A 20,312-nucleotide genomic window follows, 5' to 3' on the forward strand; every position below is an offset into this window, starting at 1 on the left:
AGCTGGGGCAACATGCTCTTAAAAAGCTTAGCTTTAGATACAGAAACATATACATTTGAGGAACTAATATGCATTTCTGAAGTACCAACATGAACTCAAGATTTCAGTGCAATGTGTACTTTTTGGGTGAAAGTGTAAAAAGTGAATAGCACCCTGTAGTAACATCAACCTTACTTCTACTGATGCCAGAAACGTGGACGTCATCATTAGCATGGACAGGAAGTGACTTTAGAAAGTAACAAAGCATATAAACAAGTTCTGATGTTAACCAGCTGGTGACTAAGTGATCAATGATATGGCAACATGTGGCTAAAGCCTGCTTAAAGTTTAAAAGGTTATAATGAGATAAATAAGTAAGATTACTGGAATAAAGAACAGGAATAAAGCATGCATTGTACAAAGTAAAACATTGAATCAACTTAAAAAAAGTACTGCAATTGGTAATGCCTAAAAAAATAAGTTTTTTTAGGTGTTCTCAATTTAAGTAATTTCTTAAAGGAATATTCAATTTTCTTAAAAGAAAAATTCAGATAATTTACTCACCACCATGTCATCTAAAATGTTGATGTCTTTCTTTGTTCAGTCGAGAAGAAATTATGTTTTTTGAGGAAAACATTGCAGGATTTCTCCAACCTGAATGGACTTTAATAGAGCCCAACATTTAATGCTTAACACTTAACAGTTTTTTTCAAACGAGTTTCAAAGGTCTATAAACGATCCCATACGAGGCATAAGGGTCTTATCTAGCGAAACGATTGTCATTTTTGACAAGAAAAATTAAAAATATCCACTTTTAAACAACAACTTCTCATCTAGATCCTGTCGTGATGCGCCAGCTTGACCCCACGCAATACGTCACAAAAGACGAACGCGAAACTCCGCCCCAGTGTTTACAAGTGCGTTGAAAGAGGACAGTTCCTACGTTGTTGTATGTCAACTGATACTAATTAATGTCTTTGTGTCAGTTTATTGTTTACAATGGTCCGCAAATTTGCGTTTTATATATGTAACACGTGACCTCCCAACGTCACTACGCATTTACGTTAGGTCGCGCTGCGCTGGACTGGACCTAGACGAAAAGTTGTGGTTTAACAGAGCATAATTTTTATTTTTCTTGTCAAAAATGACAATCGTTTTGCTAGATAAGACACTTATGCCTCGTTTGGGATCGTTTATAGACCTTTGAAACTCCGTTGAAAAAACTGTTAAGTGTTGAGTTAAGTATTAAATGTTGGGCTTTATTAAAGTCCATTAAAATGAAAAAAATCCTGCAATGTTTTCCTCAAAAAACATCATTTTTTCTCGACTGAACAAAGAAAGACATCAACATTTTGCATGACATGGTGGTGAGTAAATTATCTGGATTTTTCTTTTAAGAAAATGGAATATTCCTTTAAGTTGATCAACTTTTCACTTTTTACAGTGTGCTACCCATCACCCAAACATGATGCAACATACTGTAATGCATTATCTAAGACTTTTCAAATGAAATAAACAAATCATTTATTATTTTATTTTCGTGTACAAAGAGAGGTTTATGTTAATAATAACAAAGCTTATTTTATACAGTACATACAATGAAATGATAGCAATGCTACAATGTTGATTAAAAATTGCGTTTTGTCTCTCATTCTAGTTATTTTTCGGTTTCTCTCCTATTTATGTACAGACAGAGAATTAAAAGAAAAATTTGCCTGGTTTTGCTTTTTTCAAAGATTAAGCAAATCTTTTGCATTCATTTAATTGCAAATTCGTCTGCTCTTTATAATACTTACATATACCCAACCTTCTTTGTAAATATTAACATTACTCAATTTACAATTTATATATAGCTAAGCATTTTTTCTTTGCAGAAACAGAAATAGAGTGTCACAACAGTTCTCCCCCTAACAACATCCATCAATGTATGGTCTTCATTGTCCATTATACTTGGGCCTTCATTATATAAGCCCATGAGTTTAATCCTTGGATCACTCATCGTAAAGCACTTTAAGAAAATGAGGCCCTGGCGATAGGATCCTTGAAAAAGATAAGATCAAGACACTGATATCATTGATGTCAGTTAATGAGGATCTAAAGTGCTTGCAAAAACTGTCCAGAAATATCTCCATGTCTCAAAAAGTCTTTGTACAGAAAGTGCAACCACTCTGAAAAATGAAGCGATATGGCTCAGGTGCGTTGGTCATAAAGCCAAATGACTGGAAAGTGCTCCTTTTAACTGAGCGAAAACAATGAGGACTTACAGTCTTTATTAATAAAATCCAAATGGTCAAGCCATAGGCTTTATAGTCTTATTTTGACTCCTGTTTCTTTAAGTCTCTCTGGCTCTAGAACTTCATCAGTTTGCCACACCTTGTGGAATCTCCGGTATCAGAGAAGCAAAAAAGGCTTTAAAGAAAACCCAGGCAGTCCAGAGGACGGGTGGTCTAACAGGGGAAACTGGCACTGCTGTCATGGCGGGTTGAGCAATTTCCTCAGGAGCTGCATCTGCGCCCTCCACTCCAGCAGGGGGCTGCACCTTTCAGACGAAATAAGAATAAAATAAGGCTGTGTTGTAAAACAAAGAAAAGTTTTTCCCAGGAGATGGCAATATCACTTTTAAAGAAACACTACATGCCTGCACACATATGCATTTGTATACGGAGCGATAAGTACAAACAATCAAAATGGAAAAAGTATCGAGCAGGAAGTGAATCTGTATGTTGAACAGTCCTATAAGCCATCATTGTTGTTGTGGTTATACTCGCATATGCCTATAGACGGTTTCATCGGACGCACGTGACACACGTCTGGATCTAGACGTCGACCGATTTATCGGCCGATTTTTGGCATATTTTAAAAAATCGGCTTTGGTCGATTTTGATGCAAAATTAGGCCGATTAATAGGCAGGCGCATCTGCGGGCACCTAAGCGTTGTTGTAGAACTCGTGACTACGTTTAAAGAACTTTGTTGTTATTTATTCTTAGCGGAGTTTACCGGAAGTTACGTGCGGACCGCGACAGCCGCTTGTTTATGTTGTTACTGCTGAAACGGTCTATAGCATTACGTCACCGCTATCACAGATTTGCAGAGTTTTTTTTAGAGTTAACACAGAAACGACAAATAAAACTTGCACTTTAAATCCCATCACAACTCCTAGTTTCGTTTGAAAATATAGTGGTGTAAACAGCCCCCAAGAAAGCCAGCACACACTCCACGCACAAGTAAAAGTACAACAGGTAACAATCACTTTTTTTGAAAATATGCTCATTTTCCAGCTCCCCTAGAGTTAAACATTTAATCCCTAACGTTTTGGAATCCATTCAGCCGATCTTCGGGTCTGGCGGTAGCATTCCCAGCATAGCTCAGCCCAATCCATTGAACATGATTAGACCATTAGCATCGCGCCAAAAAATAACCAAAGAGTTTCGATATTTTTCCTATTTAAAACTTGACTCCTCTGTAGTTACATTGTGTACTAAGACCGACAGAAATGAAAAGTTGTGATTTTTTAGTCAGATAGCTATTGAAAGTAACCAAGGTGACTATTTCGGGCAGTGCGTAATATCACTACGCCTCCTGCAGCCATGTTATGGCAGCAAAGTCCTTGATTATAACGCCAGTTTGAGAGTATAGTTCCTAACCATATCTGCCTAGAAAATCACAACTTTTAATTTTCCGTCGGTCTTAGTACACGATGCAACTACAGAAGAGTCAAGTCTCAAACAGGAAAAATATCGAACCCCCCGGGTTATTTTTTTAGCGCGATGCTAATGGTCCAATCAGATCCAATGGATTGTGCCAAGCTATGCTAAAAATGCCAGCGCCAGACCCGGACATCAGCTGAATGGATTCCAAAACGGTAAAAATCAAATGATTAACTCTAGGGGAAATGGAAAATTATCAATTTTTTTTTTTAAGTGGAGTGTCCCTTTAAAACTAATAACAGGTGCCCAAATTGATCACTTACTGGTTCTGGCTGTCTGTCCTCATTCTGGTTTTGTTGGTTTTGAATGACCTCTGGTGCTGGCTGGTTATGAGGTCTTGCTTGAGGTCTTTGTCTAAAAGGAAACCAGCCTGCTGTGTGCCTAAAGGAAATAAAAGAGAGACAGAAAGTCAGAACAGCAGCCAATACATGTTCAGAGACTCAACTACCCCAGTTCCACCAAGGTCATGATCGCAATGAACACCCTCAAAACAAGTCAATGACTTTTGACAGTCATTTCAACTGAAACACACTCCCAGTACCAACACTATGTGATTGGAGGAATAAATGCCAGACTGCACCCAACCCCTAAACAAAACAGACTTTGGCAATTACGGTGCCATACAAACAAATGTGTTGTTGGATCAGAGAGAACCTTACGTAAAGTTATGTAACTCCGGGCAACACTTAAGACAACGTCACAAACTGAATATTGTGTTTACATAATGTAAAACTTACAGGTACATAATCAGAAGGCTGCTCATCACCAGGATGAAGCGGCTCAAACTGGAGTAGAAATATAAAATGCTCAGGAAGACAGCCAGTCGGGACGCTGTGTACACCCAATCCAGCCAATCGCGGTTCATGTCCTCCTCATCTTCCATCACCGGTCCACCCTGAGCATTCATACGAAGATTCTGATTGGCACCATCTGGGTTAATGAAGGCAGGGCCTGGGGCATTCTGATTGGCTGGCAGATCATTGATGGGGCCCTGATTGGCTAAAGCAGCTTGATGAGGGGCAACAGGAAGTGAAGACGCGGTGACAGGGGCGGCCATTGGAGCTGAAGTGGCGGCTGCCATGGCAGCGTGACTGAAAGACCACACCATTTAAAGCAAGGTTAGTCAAAATATCAAAACAAGTGCATTCAATGGGAGGTTACGCATACATGGGAAGTGTTAAAACATTGATTACTCACTATTGCATGTAGTACTGACGGGCATACATCTGCTGTAGCCACAGAAGCTGTTGTGGACTGTAGAGCGAGTAGGTGGGGAAGGCTGGGTGGTTTATGCCTGCCGTTACAGGCCTGCAAATAAATCAAACATTGATTTAAGTACAAAATGTGACCCTACCTGTGAAGACCAAGCTCAAGTCATTTTTAATAAATTAAGAACATTCTGTGAAAATATACCTTTGTTATCTTTAACATTGACTGAGAAAGTTCATGATTAAAAACAATGTGAAATCAAACTTTAATACTCCTACTCTCAAGAGGAACTCACATGGATGTGCTTGCTCCAGTGCCATCAGGTGTTGCCGAAACTCCGTGACCTCTCTGTCTAAGCCCATCCATAAAGGGAACAGAAGATACGGGTGATCTTGGAGAAACAGACTCTGTGCTTTGGCTATCAGTTAATGGAGAAGACTGCTGTGTCGATGTCACCTGCAAGACAAAACAAAAACAAATTAGACTACTGAACAAAAAGACAAGAACAGGTGCATGTGTGAATACACTACAGTTTCTCATCTGAAACCTCATCTCAACATTGCTACAGGAAGAGGAAGAAAGCAGCTGTGTGGTGTTATCTCCAACCGACTGAAACAGCAATGCCTTCCCATGAGAAATAGCAGGCTGACACATTTTAGTTTCACTAACGGTAACATGAACTGATCAAATAAACTGCCTTGAAATGAACTAAATGAAGATGTGAAACTCATCTCATTTCACAGGTGATTGCTCAAATCAATAAAATATGGTTTTCATGACTTATTTGTTGGTGCTTTAAATGTTTTAAAAATGCAAACAGATGAAAAACATACTTTGGGTCTTGCTCCGGGTTGTGTAGCAGGTTGGGGTCTGAAAGCGCACACCAGGTGAAGAGTGGGTTTGGTATCTGAAGCTACCTATTTACAGAAGATAAAAAAAGTTTAGTCACCCAGATAAACATTTGGCAAACCTTAACCTCTGAAAGAAACATCTAGCAATTGCTCATCATGGGAACAACTTATTTTGTGTAAAAGAAAACTCAGATTATGTCATGATCACTGCTGTATTGTTTTATCAATATATAGATCAGTTTCAAAGATGACATCCTGAGTTTCTCCACTTTATAAATGCAAATTTTGCAGGCTGTTATGAGTTTTCAGTCTGAACTTCTTCAATTCTGACTGACTACAGGACATAGTAAAAAGATCCGGCTGAAGATACAGGTCAAATGTTGATGTATGTGGGTCCACCTGCTCTGCTTACAGCCAAGCTTTTGTTATTATCAGTAATCTGATCTTGTAAATAGTACACAAAGTAGTAGACACAAAAACAGGGATGAAGCCGATCTAACCCTGTGTATGTATTTTTCTTTGTTTTTAATGTCATATGCACCCTTCTCCCTCGTGTTAAACACTATACAACCTTCTGGTATTTTGTTTCTGACACAAACATTGATAAAATCAGCAGTTTTGTAATTGCTGTCACACACACATCTCTTTTCTGCTACTTTAGCTGAATTAATAAGTAGTTGGATCGTGTTATTAACTTGCTTCAGTGCCAATGATGTGATGCCATAATCACACCACACAAAAGCTGATTTTGAAGTCAATCACTTGTCAATCCAAAAATAAACATCTGTCCATATGTGCACACTTACCTTGGAGAAAACATCTCTTATTAGCAGGCCATCCAAAAGCAGCTTGCCCGAGTAAATGAGCCTTTGGTCTTTTTCAGCCTGTTAGAAAATGAGCACAAACAATATTTACTACGTTTTTCGCAAACCTATAGATGCTTGCAAGCTGTCAAAAACATTGCAAGTAGATTAATTCATGGCAAAAATATGCATAATGAGGATTCTGGAAAACAATAGAGAGTTAAACCATCACAGAATTTCCAATAGATAATAACTGTGGCTGGTTTTAACTACAATGGCCTCTGTGGGCCTTTACTAGAAATGGGTTGGTTTCTACTTGGAAAAAAGGCCAAAACACTATAAAAGCAATATTATAATGGCTTTAATTAGTAAACCATTAGAATTTATATTGTTATTTTCCGCAGGGGTGCAGATATTTCAACATACACAACTGAATGTTTTTCCCTATGACATAAATAACTGCATGTTAAGAATGTTCTTAAATAGTTTGTCCGCACATAAATATAGATTGACTGTGCATATAAAGTTAACATACAAGCTTGTGTTGCTATATTTTGCGTTACTGGAGCAGTAAGCAGCCATGCTAGCTTTGTTTAGGCGTAATCGACTTAACGTTAATTCAACGCTGTGCAGACCGATCGGCTGCCGAAATGGAAATAACGCGAGAGCGCTTTAAAATCCCAGCCTTTGTATTGCTCTCGCGGTACTTCGATGTCAAAAGCCAACCGGTCTGCGCAGAATTGCATAAAGTCAAACGCATATTTAATCTGCGGAGGAATGCTGACGGCCCGGTAAACCGAAATGTAGGGTAAGACAACAAAACTAAACCTACCGGGTTGTTGGGATAAACTTTGGAGAGATGACATTTGAGATCCTTCACCGTCCAGTCCGTGCGCACTCCGTCGATCAGTTGATCGTCGTGGAACTGGTTAGGCGATTTAATAACCAGCGCGATTGTCTCTTTATCCGAGACTCCAGAATGTTCCATCCTTACTTCTTAACCAAAACCAAACCAAAACGAAAGAAAGCTACAAAAACATTCAACGCTCTGAAGACTCGATCAGCTGTACAACCTTTCTCTATACACGGAAGAGGTTTCCGATTCACGAAGTTTCTTGTCGTCCCTCATAAGCCGTCAAGTATTTTGGGTGTTGTTTCCAAACACACTGTGGCCGCATGTGATTGGCTGTCACTCGCTCGTATTCAGACGTGGAGCCTGTCCTAAAGCTCCACGCACTGCGCATGCGCGTTGGGGCGGATATACACACTAGTTTATTATGATTGCATCAGATATTATAACACTGTGTTTAAAATGGGATGAATATTAAAATAACAGTCTTAGAGTTGGTAACTTAATGTGTTTAATATACAAGTGATAATTGATTAAATATATTCAGTAATATTTAATCTTCTGATGTGTTAATTTCAGCTACTCATCATGACAATTGCTCAAAATTATACTGTATTCAGTATTAATTATACAACATTTATGTGAGCAACATGTACATGTTTGCATTATTGGGATTATTGATAAAAAATTATTTTGTAAGAAAATTGTTTAGATTTTGATCATTTGAGTTATCAGAAAGACTTGTAAATGAATTATTACACCTGAAAAAGAAATTAAATGACTAAACATTATTGTTTCTAGAGAAAGTGCATAAGATCAAAAGCAGCAAGAACTATTATTCAACTAGCCTATATATAACATTTAACATTTTATAATATAGTAAATTAACAGGTTTCCAATATGGACAAAAAAACCATATAAACAACATCATGGACATTAAACACAATACAAATGAATACAAATCTGAAACCCATTAACAAATAGTTGATTTTCTTTCCACTGGATGTATTTATATGAACAGTTCTGTCAGGAAAATGTGTTGTTCATTGGCAGTACATCGTGAGCACATTCTCCTGATTGCCTCTGACAAGAAGAACCGGAGGTCGAAGGTCACGTGACACGATCTCTAGCCATGCCATGTAAAGGGCACTAGGACAAGCCTCTCTTTTCCCCACAGGCATGGTCCTGCCAAGCAAAAGACACAGACGACAGGTGATGTCAGATATTTACTCACCTAACCGTTAAACAATCAAACACTTGCTGCAGATTAGCATCATAATGATGCTCATGGCAACACATCCTGTTTGAATAACACTTACGCAACAATCAATGCCGCATCTCTGGAGTAGTCTTGAATAACTTCATTCAGACGTATCTGTCGAAGGGACTTTACGAACACAGGAAATGAAATATTAGATGTAAGAAAAATGCATAGTCTACAACATGGACTATCAGATGTTCTTATAAAATACTACACTATTACCTTAGCTTTGAACTTTTCCATATCATCATCAGACACCATCCAGGGATAGTCATTTGTTGTCTCATCAGCTTCTTGACCATTCTTTTGGACCGTGCTTACTCTATACGGAGCTATAAGATCTTCAAATCTCTTTATGCTGTTTCAATAATAGGGGGCCAGACATAAAATAATTTTAGGTTTATATAAATTTCACAGCAATTCACAAAGACATTTTAGAAGACTATTTCAGAAGAATATCTGGAAATGTCATCAGTTGATTAAGTCAGTGCAAAAAGTTGTATTGTGAATGGAAAGCAAAAAGACCAAGAAACACTTTACTGTTCAGACTGCGGTTTGCCATTGATGTCTGGAAGGACTTGGATATCCTGGAAACCCAAACGAAACCTGCCGATCAGACCTTTGAGCCTGTCATTGACACACACACACACACATACTTAATTAAATGTCTGTGCTGTGGAAAAGACATGGCAAGGCTAAAAAGCTTCTGTTTCTGAGCTTAATGGTAGAGCTTGGTGAAAATACATAAGTAAGACTATGTTGTCAATCTTTTACTTTAGATTAGGCTATATATATATATATATAGGAGACTAAAGTAGCTGATATCAATTAGTACTGATAGGAGGCAGGGTTTCTCTCTCAATACTGACAGATTTCAGGTGATATACTGGCTTTCTATGCCATTTTGCACCTAGTACTCTACATCATTTCAATACTTATACCCTGTGTCATTTCACTTTATTTATTATGACTCAACTTCTCTACTTAAATCTTCTGATTTCTTTGAATTCAATATTTGGCTTCGTGGCTACATCTGGTGGAAATTTTGTGTCAATAGCCCACTTAGAAATCCCCTTACTGATAAAAATGCTGATGTGTCAAATACTTATTTTCCCCGCTGTATATAAAAATACATCATGCTTTTATTATTGTGGTTGTATCACACAATTTCAACTGATATGTGTAGTGATTGTATAAATACAGTAATTCTTAAGTAATAGTGCTGTTTGCATACTCTTGTTTCCGTTCCTCAATCTCTTGGACATCACCACCCACAAACAACCTCACTTTGCATCTGGCCCAACGCTTCTTACGGGTCAGGAGATAAGGCACCAGTAGAGTCAGACCTGACAATGAACTTATTGTATGTTACTATGTCAGGTTTTATATGCATCCATAAAATATCAGTATACAGTAACTCACCACCATCATCAGAAAGCCAATAAACATCAATGTTCTTCTTTCCCTGCCTAGACTGAAACACAGTGGTGGGCTGTGACATGGACAGTAATGTTACAGGATCCACTGCAACACCTGGGATAGCAAAAGGCAAATATTTTGTCAAAGAGCATATCATTCACATTACACCTGGCCTAACAGTATAGTATTTGGGTTTAGAAACATACATGATGTATCAATTGTGGATGTTGTAGTAGTAGTATCAGTAGGGCTTTTCATGCCAATTCCTTGCTCCGCAGATGTCTCGAACCCCAGATTCACATGTGCCTGCATTGTTCGACTTATGTCAAGACCTTCCTTCATCCGAAGTACACATACACCATACTGAAGGTCAAATGCGTCACTAAAACACATGCATTAAACTGTCACTTACCTTAAAATATATAAATATGGCATAAAATACTGAAATATATGATAGACATACTGCAAAATTCCAATATAGTTATCCATGTTGCTTGGTTGACCTTTACGCCAGTTCTTCTTAAATCCTACAACTAGAACATTAGGTTTCATCCGACCCAAACCCGTACTCTGAAACAGAGACACCACAAAAAGAAATTACCAGTTTGCACCAGATGCAGAAAGTGAAATAAATTATGTTTGTTCTGATCTTATTATGTAGTGAAATCTAAAGCATAGTGCTAGGCTGACCTGCAGCATCATTTTCACACCAGTGCGAAGGTCATCGGCAACTACAGTGTGATAGAAGGTCTTTAAGCGCCGCTTGTTAAGCCAGTTTAATTGAGTGGTGCTGTTGGCCGATTCCACCGTACCTGGTGATGGTCCGCCCTGTCAATAAGATCAAGACTGTGTAAAAAACAGATAGCGGTAGGTAAAAAGTAAATGCTTTTGGTGAAAGAAGTGGTGATCAGTGTTGGGGAAAGTTACTTTTAAAAGTAATGCATTACAATAAGTTACTCCAAAAAAAGTAACTAATTGCGTTACTTAGTTACTTTTCATGGAAAGTAATGCTTAGTTACTTTTTATTACTTTTGTGTTACTTTTTCTTGGCTGAGGCTTGATCTATTTCAGGCCTTGCAGGTGTTTTTATGACTGAAAGGTTCTGCATTCAGAAAGTGCATATTTCACTGGTGGTGATTCATCTTAAACATGTGTAGTGAATTTAATGTTCATTGAAGTAAGCAAATTTATTCATGGAGCATTTGAAATTAATGCCTATAACGTGTCAAAGACATAGCCCTACAGATAAAAAAATGTGCCCAAGTGCATTCATGCCATTTTCCTGAGAATATTAATTTTTTTTGAGAGTGCGTAGCATTTCACCAACAAACTTCTATTATTATAAAAATTGACATCTTCTAAGGTTAAAAATAACAGCATTTTTAAAGGCTCTCTAAGCGAATAATGTGCGACGTCACTTCCTGTTAATGTTTGAACTGTTTTCAAACAAACGGAGCATAGCTAACGCCTCCCACTCCCTCTCCCGTCCGTGCTTTCATGAACGCGCCCAACCCCCACCCCCAAATCCTTCTTGTCGTTTATTGCCTGGAACACTTTGTTATGTTTTGTTGTGCTAGGTTTGGCCACTATGTTGATATTGCCGTTTGTCGAGCCTGAGCTGTCTACAGAGGTCGCGTTTTTTTACAGTTTGATCAGCGGACAGGCAGCAGGCAGATAGTGAGGAGATGTTTGCTGTATGTAAAAAAATATGTTTTATGGTCTAAAACGCGTCAATTCGCTTAGAGCGCCTTTAAGAGTGTATCATTATTGCATTGAATTATTATAATTATAGAGATGCACCGATATATCAGCATATAATCGGTAGCAGCAGATAAAAGTGATTTTTTTCCCACTATCAGACATCGGTCGAACAAACAACCAAAATCAGGAGAGACTATATACTGCTGGGATATTTTCAACCCAGCGTTAGGTTAGAAAGCGATAAGCCCAGCCCCTTAGGTTGTAATTTAACCATGCACCTGGGTTGTTTCTACCCAAAATGCTGAGTTGTTTTAACCCATTGTTGGGTCATATATATTTTCTGGATTAATTTAACCCAACGACTGGGCTTTTCCCTTTTTGACCCAATGCTGGTTCAGGACAGAGATTTTGTATTGGTGCATCGATTTTACAAAAGTTGACCTTGCAAAGAGCAATTTGTAGCCAATAAAAAATGTTAAAGCCTTTTATTTACATGATTTATTTTATTGATTTCCGAGCATGGCAATAAATGTAAAAAAAAATGTACTTACTGTTATTACGTTTGCACATATCATCAGACTCTGGTTTTTGGTGAAGGTGCTGATAAAATCCACAATGGCAGGGCGCATGCAAGGCAGCCCACTTAGAACCAGACACTGTGGCCTGAGAGAAAGAACAGATGGAGAAAAAGTAGGACACAGGAAGAAATTACAAGGAAGAATAAGCAAGAGTAAAAGTAGAGAGAGCAGATAAAAGCACATGGAACATTTTTTAACAAAGCCTAATGGAAAAACAAACACGAAAGAAAAATACATGATTGGTGAACTAACACAGTTATTTACCTGTAATTTTTAATATGGTCTTCAACTTGGTTAAGACCTACACAGTGAGATAGTGCCATATTATACGAGCTGGCTTGTACTGACGAACCCCAGTTGACGCCTGAAAGGTAAAAACTCAAAAATCTGAGTTTTTGCTAAATTCTCTTGACAGCTTTGTAATATTTTACATATCTTAGGTTGAAACGATGAACATTTTGGAGCTACAAAGAGTGATAGTCTCTTACTGGGCTTTTTATACAGCACATATCCCAGCAGGAAGATGATAATGCCAATGGCTATAAGAGCAGCCCACCAGGTTAACAGAAACATGATGATCACAGACACCACTGCTCCTAGCAAAGACAACCACTTGCTGTAGAATCGAAACGTTGGACGCCAACCTGGGCAAATATAGAGAAACAAGGATCACTTAAAATTTATGAGTTTAATATAAAAGTAAAATTATTATGAGTAAATATTGCATTATAAACTGTTAGCTTAATCCATTTCACTTCGAGGTATGGGTTTATAAAAGTGCTCACCTGGTGAGTTAGTAATGGAGGCGTGGAAGCAACTAAAGTTGATGAGGGCGTAGGAGCAGAGAAAAAAGTTGGAGATGATGGGAGCGATGGTGTTCAGCTCAGCTGAAATACACATACAAGGGCACTTGTCTTTAGGTAAATTTCTCTAATGTATGATAAACATCTTTTTTAATGCATTAAAACTTGGATGTGGAAGCTGTTGCCATAGCTACAGTACAGATGGAAAGGTGGGAGTGATTCTATAGGGAACCATGGTTTCTAGTACGTCTAATGTGAGGGGGAAGCAACAGGGGACTGAAACTTACCAATAAGAATGAAACATATAGCAATGATATATGCTAGCAAGTAGCTTCTCAACGGTTCATTATTCTTTCCATAGCCTTTGCCGAAAAATCCAATGCCTGGATACAGGTTGTCCTTGCAAAGGCACTGGAAAGACAAGGCATGGAGAAAAACAGTAGTGTTTGATATATACAATCATTCTAATATTTGCATTACAAACAACCACACGTTGTTTGTATAGTGGAATGTTATTTAAGGGCCGATTACCTGGAAAACTTTAGGGGCGGACACCAGACAAGCCAGAGCTGATGAAAGTGTTGCTCCAAAAATGCCAGCACTGATGAGAGGCGCACATGCAGACACCAAGCTCATAGTCTGTCATAGAAAAAGCAAACGTATTGGTTTGTTTATTTTTAATTTTAGTTATATTTCTAAAAATGGTTTCCAAACAATTTTTCAATTAATATGTTTTATTACTCAATGTAACTAAATATATTTATTTGAAGTTCATGTAACTTGTTAAAGTACTATTTACTATGTGCACTATTTGCTGTTTAAGCAAGCATGACTTGCATTCAAAAAATGTGGTTATAATGGAAGTCAATGGGGCAGAAAACAGCCATGAACAATACATGAGGAAGAAAATAATAAAATCTGATGCTGCACAAAAACTTAAAATTCATCAAAGCCAATGTTTTTTACTAATCTTTGACATGCCCAAGACTGTGAAAAAGGTAAAAAAATCCAGTCCACAATCACTTTTTATATTCTGTCATTTTGTGTGTGTTTTTCCCTAAATCAGTGACATCACTTATGAACGTGGCAATTAAGAAGTTAAAATCATGAAATTTTTGACAGTTTTACAGCCGTTTAATTTAGGGTAGTAAATTTGCCCACATTCTATTGTTGAATTTTTGAAAAATTTCAAAGCATTTTCTCAAAATATATGTCAATATAAGATTTGTCCCCAAAAATCACTCCATTTGCTGAAACACAGAGAAAGTTGTGGCCAAATTAAAGAAGACATTTCACAAAACCTTTTTAAGATGTCAAATAAATCGTTGGTGTCTCCAGAGTACATATGTGAAGTTTTAGCTCAAAATACCTCACAGATAATTTATTATAGCATGTTTAAATTGCCACTTTGTAGGTGTAGGCAAAAATGTGCCATTTTTGGGTGTGTCCTTTTAAATGCAAATGAGCTGATCTCTGCACTAAATGACAGTGTCTGTGGTTGGATAGTGCAGATTAAGGGGGGGTATTATCTCTTCCTGACATAACAAGGGGAGCCAAATATCAATTACCTATTTTTTCACATGCTTGCAGAGAACTAAGCTACTGGGTTCACATTTTCTAGTTTGATACAAACACTTGGGTCCCAATTATAGCACTTAAACATGGAAATATCAGATTTTCATGTCCCCTTTAAGACAAAATAAAACCTAGTTTGCAGTAGCTGCTGGTGACTTCTTTTTTTCGATTGCGCTCGATGCGAAGTTTGTCACACCATGTATGTCTTTTACATTTGAAAATATGTGTTCTGCGCGTCAAGTGATCCTATGTGCATCATGCGTCTTGTCAAAATAAATGCCTGCTGCTAAGGGTTTATGATAAAAGAGACGTTCGCATTTGCCAGATACTCACATAATCTCATGCGTAATCAGAGTTTACTGTTAAGGGAGTGTCTTGCATGTATTTTGTGAACGTGAGCGTCTCCTTTATCATAAACGGTTTTGACGCGTGTGCAGCAGGCACTTATTTTGATCAAACACGTGATGCACATGGTTCACATGACGCAACAAACACATATTTTGAAAACACGAGCAACACAGATGACACTCCGAACACATATTTTGAATATGCGCCCCTCGGATGAGCAGTCACGAGTCGCCACTGGATGAAAACATCCCCAACAACACAAAGAGTTAAGATGATTACCTGATAATTATTGATAAGTCCATAAGGGCAAGTCTTGTTGTTAAAGCATTCAGTGAAGTCCCAGTTATATTTGCAGGCCACTCCCACACAGTCCCCGTGAGACATAGTTGAGATAAAGGACTCATTCAAACCAGAAGCATCACGGACTACACAAGAGCCTAAGGTGCAATTAAGAGCATAGCAAATGAGAAAAACAGGATTGTGTATTACATAATGAAGTAAGAAATACAAATAAAATGCACTGCACAATTTAGGAATGAATAATTAAACCACAGGCATTATTATGGGCTGTAGTAAAATGATACTCATAAACACTTATGACACTCACCAATAGTAGCTGAGATAATGAGGTAGGATATAGTGGTCCAAAAAATAGCCAGCATTGTACCACGGGGTATAGCAATATTAGGATCCTTAAGTTTAAACAAACAGAAATACAGCAATTAACAAGTCTGATTTCCCATAAAAAAATATGTGACCCTGCCTGTGAAATCCAAGCTAAAGTAATTGATTTTTACTATGATTTCAAACTTTGACATGGCCTTTAGTCAGTCAATCAATATTAAAGAAATTAAGGTTACCTTTTCACATATGAAAATATATTCTTCACATTATTTAGAAAACAATAAATCAGAAAAATGACTTTAGCTCGTTCACATAAGCTTTATAAAATGTTTTATTGAAAGAAACATTGCCTTAAGATCTCCAGAGATGTTGGCCCCCGCAAGGATGCCTGTAGCTGAGGGGAAGAAGATGGAAAACATGCCAAAAAAACTCCCCTCCGGACCACGCCAGCCGGGCACAAAGTTTGTTGCAAATATATCAGCTATTTGACACAAATTGAGACACGTATGGTTGTGTTATCTCACAAGCATTGAGAGCAAGATTAGCATATTTGTGAAATACACTGACAACATTGCTCTCTGACCTTTGTAGCTGAAAAATCCTTTGGCTTGCTTATCTTCAGTTGATGGCATGATGGTACCCACAATGTAACTGGCAAAGGAGATCATAATGACAAAAAAGAACAGTATCTGAGCCTAAAACAGAAACAAAACCTGTGATTTAGATTTGTGATCATGTAGCTCAGTTAGTAAGGCAGTGTTCTAGCAGTGCAAAGGTCATGGGGAACACATATAAAACGTATAGCTTGAATTCACTGTAAGTCATTTTGGATAAAACCATCTGCCACTTATGCATAAATGTCATAAGATTTAGACTTATTTCTACATAATTGTTAAAGACAAACCTTGGATTCCCATTCCATTCCAGCCATTGAGATGGCCAGCAAACAGGTGACAGTAATAACTCCAATGATCCGGATATCATTCAGCCGGTCTACCATGCTAACCCCAGTATCCTTATATGAGGATCAAAAAGAATATAATTTCAGTGTGCCACAAAATGTGAACAGTGAACAGTTAACATGCAGTGTACTCTCCCATAGGAAAGATCACAAGTATTCTAGTTCCTAGACAGCACTGACATTCAACTGACATCAAATGGAGACTTTTTCAAACATTTTCACTGAGAAAGATTCAAGGAATTTTACATGTGTTTCTTCTAGAGCTTCAGAGGAGATCCAGCCTACTGATGGCAAGCTGTGCTCAGTCAGCAAGAGATGTTAAATAAAATATAACTGGTTTATATTTTAAAAGAGAACCAAAAATGTGTATGCAAGGCCATAAAACCCACCTGCATGAGAGCCTGCACGGTTTCAGCAAAACCCACGGTGTGCATGGCCACAGCCACTGCATTAGCAAACGCAAATATAAGCCCGATTGAGCCACCCAGCTCTGGGCCCAAACTACGAGAGATTAGGAAATATGTTCCTCCTGGAAAAAAGAAATGTAAAAAACGTGAACTCGATACTAATCTGATACTAAATAACATAAAAGATAAATGGAGTGGTATTGAATAGTGACTAAACAAAATACTGGCGAGCACTAGTGGTGGGCTTCTGTTGTCCCAAATGTTTTTATTACTTTGTCTTTGACATTTAGTTTTTGTGTCAGGTCATTTTTGTCACACTTAAAGCAGTGGCGGCCGGTGACTTCATTTTTCGAGGAACCAGCCGCCACTGACTTAAAGTAATTCAGGTACATACAACAAAGAAATACAATGATCTGACCAAAAATATAAATATATTCTAAATACATTTTATAGAAAGTTAATCTTAATTAAATATATTTTTGAACTTTAAAACATCTTATATTTTACAAAGTATATTTTTGCAGTTGAAAATATGTATAATTTTCACCTTTTATGTAAGATATGTAGTTTTACTTTTTTAATGCAATGTGAATATAAATGCATTAAAACATATTTATTTTTCAAATATACAAATATGGCCAAAAAATATTGGTAAAAATGAATTTTTGTAAACATATTTCAAAATATATAAAATATATTTCAGCAAATATTTAAAATATAGGCCTATATAAATTTATTTTTAAAGATATATATTTGCTGAAATATATTTTGAAACATGTTTACAAAAATTCATTTTTACCAATATTTTTTGGCCATTTTTGTATATTTGAAAAATAAATATGTTTTAATGCATTTATATTCACATTGCATTAAAAAAGTAAAACTACATATCTTACATAAAAGGTGAAAATTATACATATTTTCAACTGCAAAAATATACTTTGTAAAATATAAGATGTTTTAAAATATAAAAATGTATTTAATTAGGATTTAATTATTTATATATTTATTTATTTATGTATGTATTTATTTATTTATTTATTTTTGCTGTATTGAAATCTGCTTTATAAATTAAAGGGACCTTAATTTTTTTTTCAATGTGAACTTTCAGCACAAGTCTGAGACTGTTAATGCCACACTTTGAATTATTTTCTCCAGTAATAAATAAAGATTTCATCCATAGAAACAATTAAACCATGACTTTTTTTTCTTTTAACAGTACGTTATTAGTCAAATCTACTCCATTCTTTACCTCCTTTAACTTTGCCATTTGTGGCAATAGCTGATGTAGACAGTCCAGTGATGCCCGTTATAGATGAGGACAGCAAGATTATAACCCACGTCAGACCTTTAGGATGAGAAAACGTTCACTTTAATAAAAACACATGAAGAAACACGGAGGGTTTCCACAAAACCTAATTGGAAACATTTACATCAAGACAGATAATAGCAGAGATTGACATACCAATCCCTGCCTGAGCTGTGATCCAAGGAAGCCTCAGGTACAGAATAACTCCCCAGATATTCAGCATACAACGGATCTAAAAGGATTAAAACATTTCAGTGCTGTTTAGCAGAACATCCACAACTGTTTTGTGTTTGGCTTGGTTCAATATGCATATAGTGTTATAATAGTACATCACTTTTATTTCACAGAGTATACAAATTTTAAAGTGTCAATCATTTTACCATGACACCCTGAGCCCACCCAAAGCGAGTCGGTTCTGGTGGTGGTTCTGCTGGTTCGTCTTCCTCTGGACTCGTTTTGTCCACACTGTTCTCCTCATAGAGAGGAGGTGGAGAGGGGTCATCCTGAAAAGAAACTTGAATAAGCTCAGGAGAAAAACAGGAGGATTTTTAATAGATGTCTTTATGAAGATTATCAATAGTTTTGCATAAGCATCGCGAAGGTCATGAGTTCAACACATACTGATAAATAAATGTATGAACTGATGCACTATATAAGTCACTTTGGATAAAAGATATATATAAATATATATAAATATATTTAACACTCTGTCATCCTATACCTGAGGGTTGGTGTGAAGTTGAAAGAGAGAAGGTCTTGACTTTTTTGTTCTTCCAAAAACTTCAGTATTCGAATAGAAGTCATAACTCGGTGGCATATCCAACGTGTCATATCCAGAGAAGACCACAGAGCTTTGTGAGGCGACGCTGTCAGTATCGTAACTGCTACATCCTCCCAAGCTGAATTTACGGTCGTCTCCATTGCTGAGTGAGGACATTGGAAATTGGCTTTTGCTGGTTGTTAGATTCATCCCTACATTGACCTGTGGTAACTTCACCATAACTAAATGAACTGAGTATAACAAGCAGGTGGTACAAAGGATTTTATTATACCTGAGCCGGAAGGAACTACTTTTGAATGTTTAAGTAGTCTGAAAACATATTCTGGACCGTTTTTACCGATCATTAATTTTTAAGTGTTGCTGCAGGGCCTTTAGCTTGTACTGGGGATTGTAAACATTATAAGAACATGTAATGACTAAGATCCTTGTTTGGATATCCTTGACACAGGTTTCAAGGACAACTGATTTGTCATACATTGTAAATGAAAAACTATATATTACAAATTTCTACGGCAAAAATGTTTACATTTATGCATTTGCAGTACTAAACTGTAGTGAAATGTCAGAAATCATTTTAAAGAGGTCCTAATATTTACCATTTAGTTACAGAGGTGTATACATGAGGTAATAATATGGACTGTTTAGGTGCAAATACTGCCCCAGTGACAGCTAGCGACCATTTTTTAGCAATTTTTTTAAAGTATAGATTCTGTAGGGTTTTTTTAATCATATCAAATATTAAAATATACTACGGTGTTTACTGCTGTTTATTCAAGACCGTTTATTGTCATATATAAATGACTCTCTGTTACAACACAATAAAGTTCTTATTCTAACAGTCTAACACATGAAAACGGGGACAAAAAACACAGAAGTACACAATCCAAAATTACCCAGTAGCAAATGTTGGGTGTTTGAAGTACAGTATGTAGTGTAAACATGTAAGCCTATAGTGTATATAATGTAAAAATTATTATATTAATTTATTAATTCACTATACTTAGCACTACACATTATTATAATATAAATATAACATAGTGTAGTAATTACTATGATACTATGATTTACTAGTAAATACTAAAGTGGCACTTTTATTGACTTGCATTCAAGGCGTATCACTGTGAGTATGATCATTTAAATTTTCA

The 20,312-nt window shown here is 36.9% G+C and overlaps 2 protein-coding genes across 2 annotated transcripts; both read right to left on the minus strand.

Moving 5' to 3' along the window:
- Positions 1-1,486: 1,486 nt before the first annotated feature.
- On the minus strand, positions 1,487-7,732 carry herpud1 (homocysteine-inducible, endoplasmic reticulum stress-inducible, ubiquitin-like domain member 1). Its single transcript, XM_055174200.2, has 8 exons — positions 7,383-7,732; positions 6,554-6,631; positions 5,730-5,813; positions 5,192-5,352; positions 4,885-4,995; positions 4,425-4,778; positions 3,951-4,068; positions 1,487-2,518 (listed from the first exon to the last, which is right to left on the minus strand). Exons 1-8 carry the CDS (start codon positions 7,536-7,538, stop codon positions 2,339-2,341), a joined length of 1,242 nt encoding a protein of 413 aa, XP_055030175.2. The 5' UTR covers positions 7,539-7,732; the 3' UTR covers positions 1,487-2,338.
- Positions 7,733-7,884: 152 nt separating this feature from the next.
- Positions 7,885-19,529, minus strand: slc12a3 (solute carrier family 12 member 3). Its single transcript, XM_073853632.1, has 25 exons — positions 19,108-19,529; positions 18,767-18,889; positions 18,543-18,618; positions 18,330-18,425; positions 17,060-17,199; positions 16,614-16,724; positions 16,293-16,404; positions 16,060-16,190; positions 15,693-15,777; positions 15,365-15,522; positions 13,694-13,801; positions 13,450-13,573; positions 13,145-13,246; positions 12,848-13,003; positions 12,624-12,723; positions 12,333-12,444; positions 10,771-10,908; positions 10,544-10,650; positions 10,287-10,462; positions 10,084-10,194; positions 9,896-10,007; positions 9,202-9,288; positions 8,884-9,019; positions 8,720-8,787; positions 7,885-8,585 (listed from the first exon to the last, which is right to left on the minus strand). The coding sequence occupies exons 1-25, from the start codon at positions 19,384-19,386 to the stop codon at positions 8,444-8,446; spliced, it is 3,090 nt and encodes a 1,029-aa protein (XP_073709733.1). The 5' UTR covers positions 19,387-19,529; the 3' UTR covers positions 7,885-8,443.
- Positions 19,530-20,312: the final 783 nt, after the last annotated feature.

Source organism: Misgurnus anguillicaudatus, chromosome 15 (genome assembly GCF_027580225.2).
Source record: "Misgurnus anguillicaudatus chromosome 15, ASM2758022v2, whole genome shotgun sequence".
NCBI lineage: Eukaryota > Metazoa > Chordata > Actinopteri > Cypriniformes > Cobitidae > Misgurnus > Misgurnus anguillicaudatus.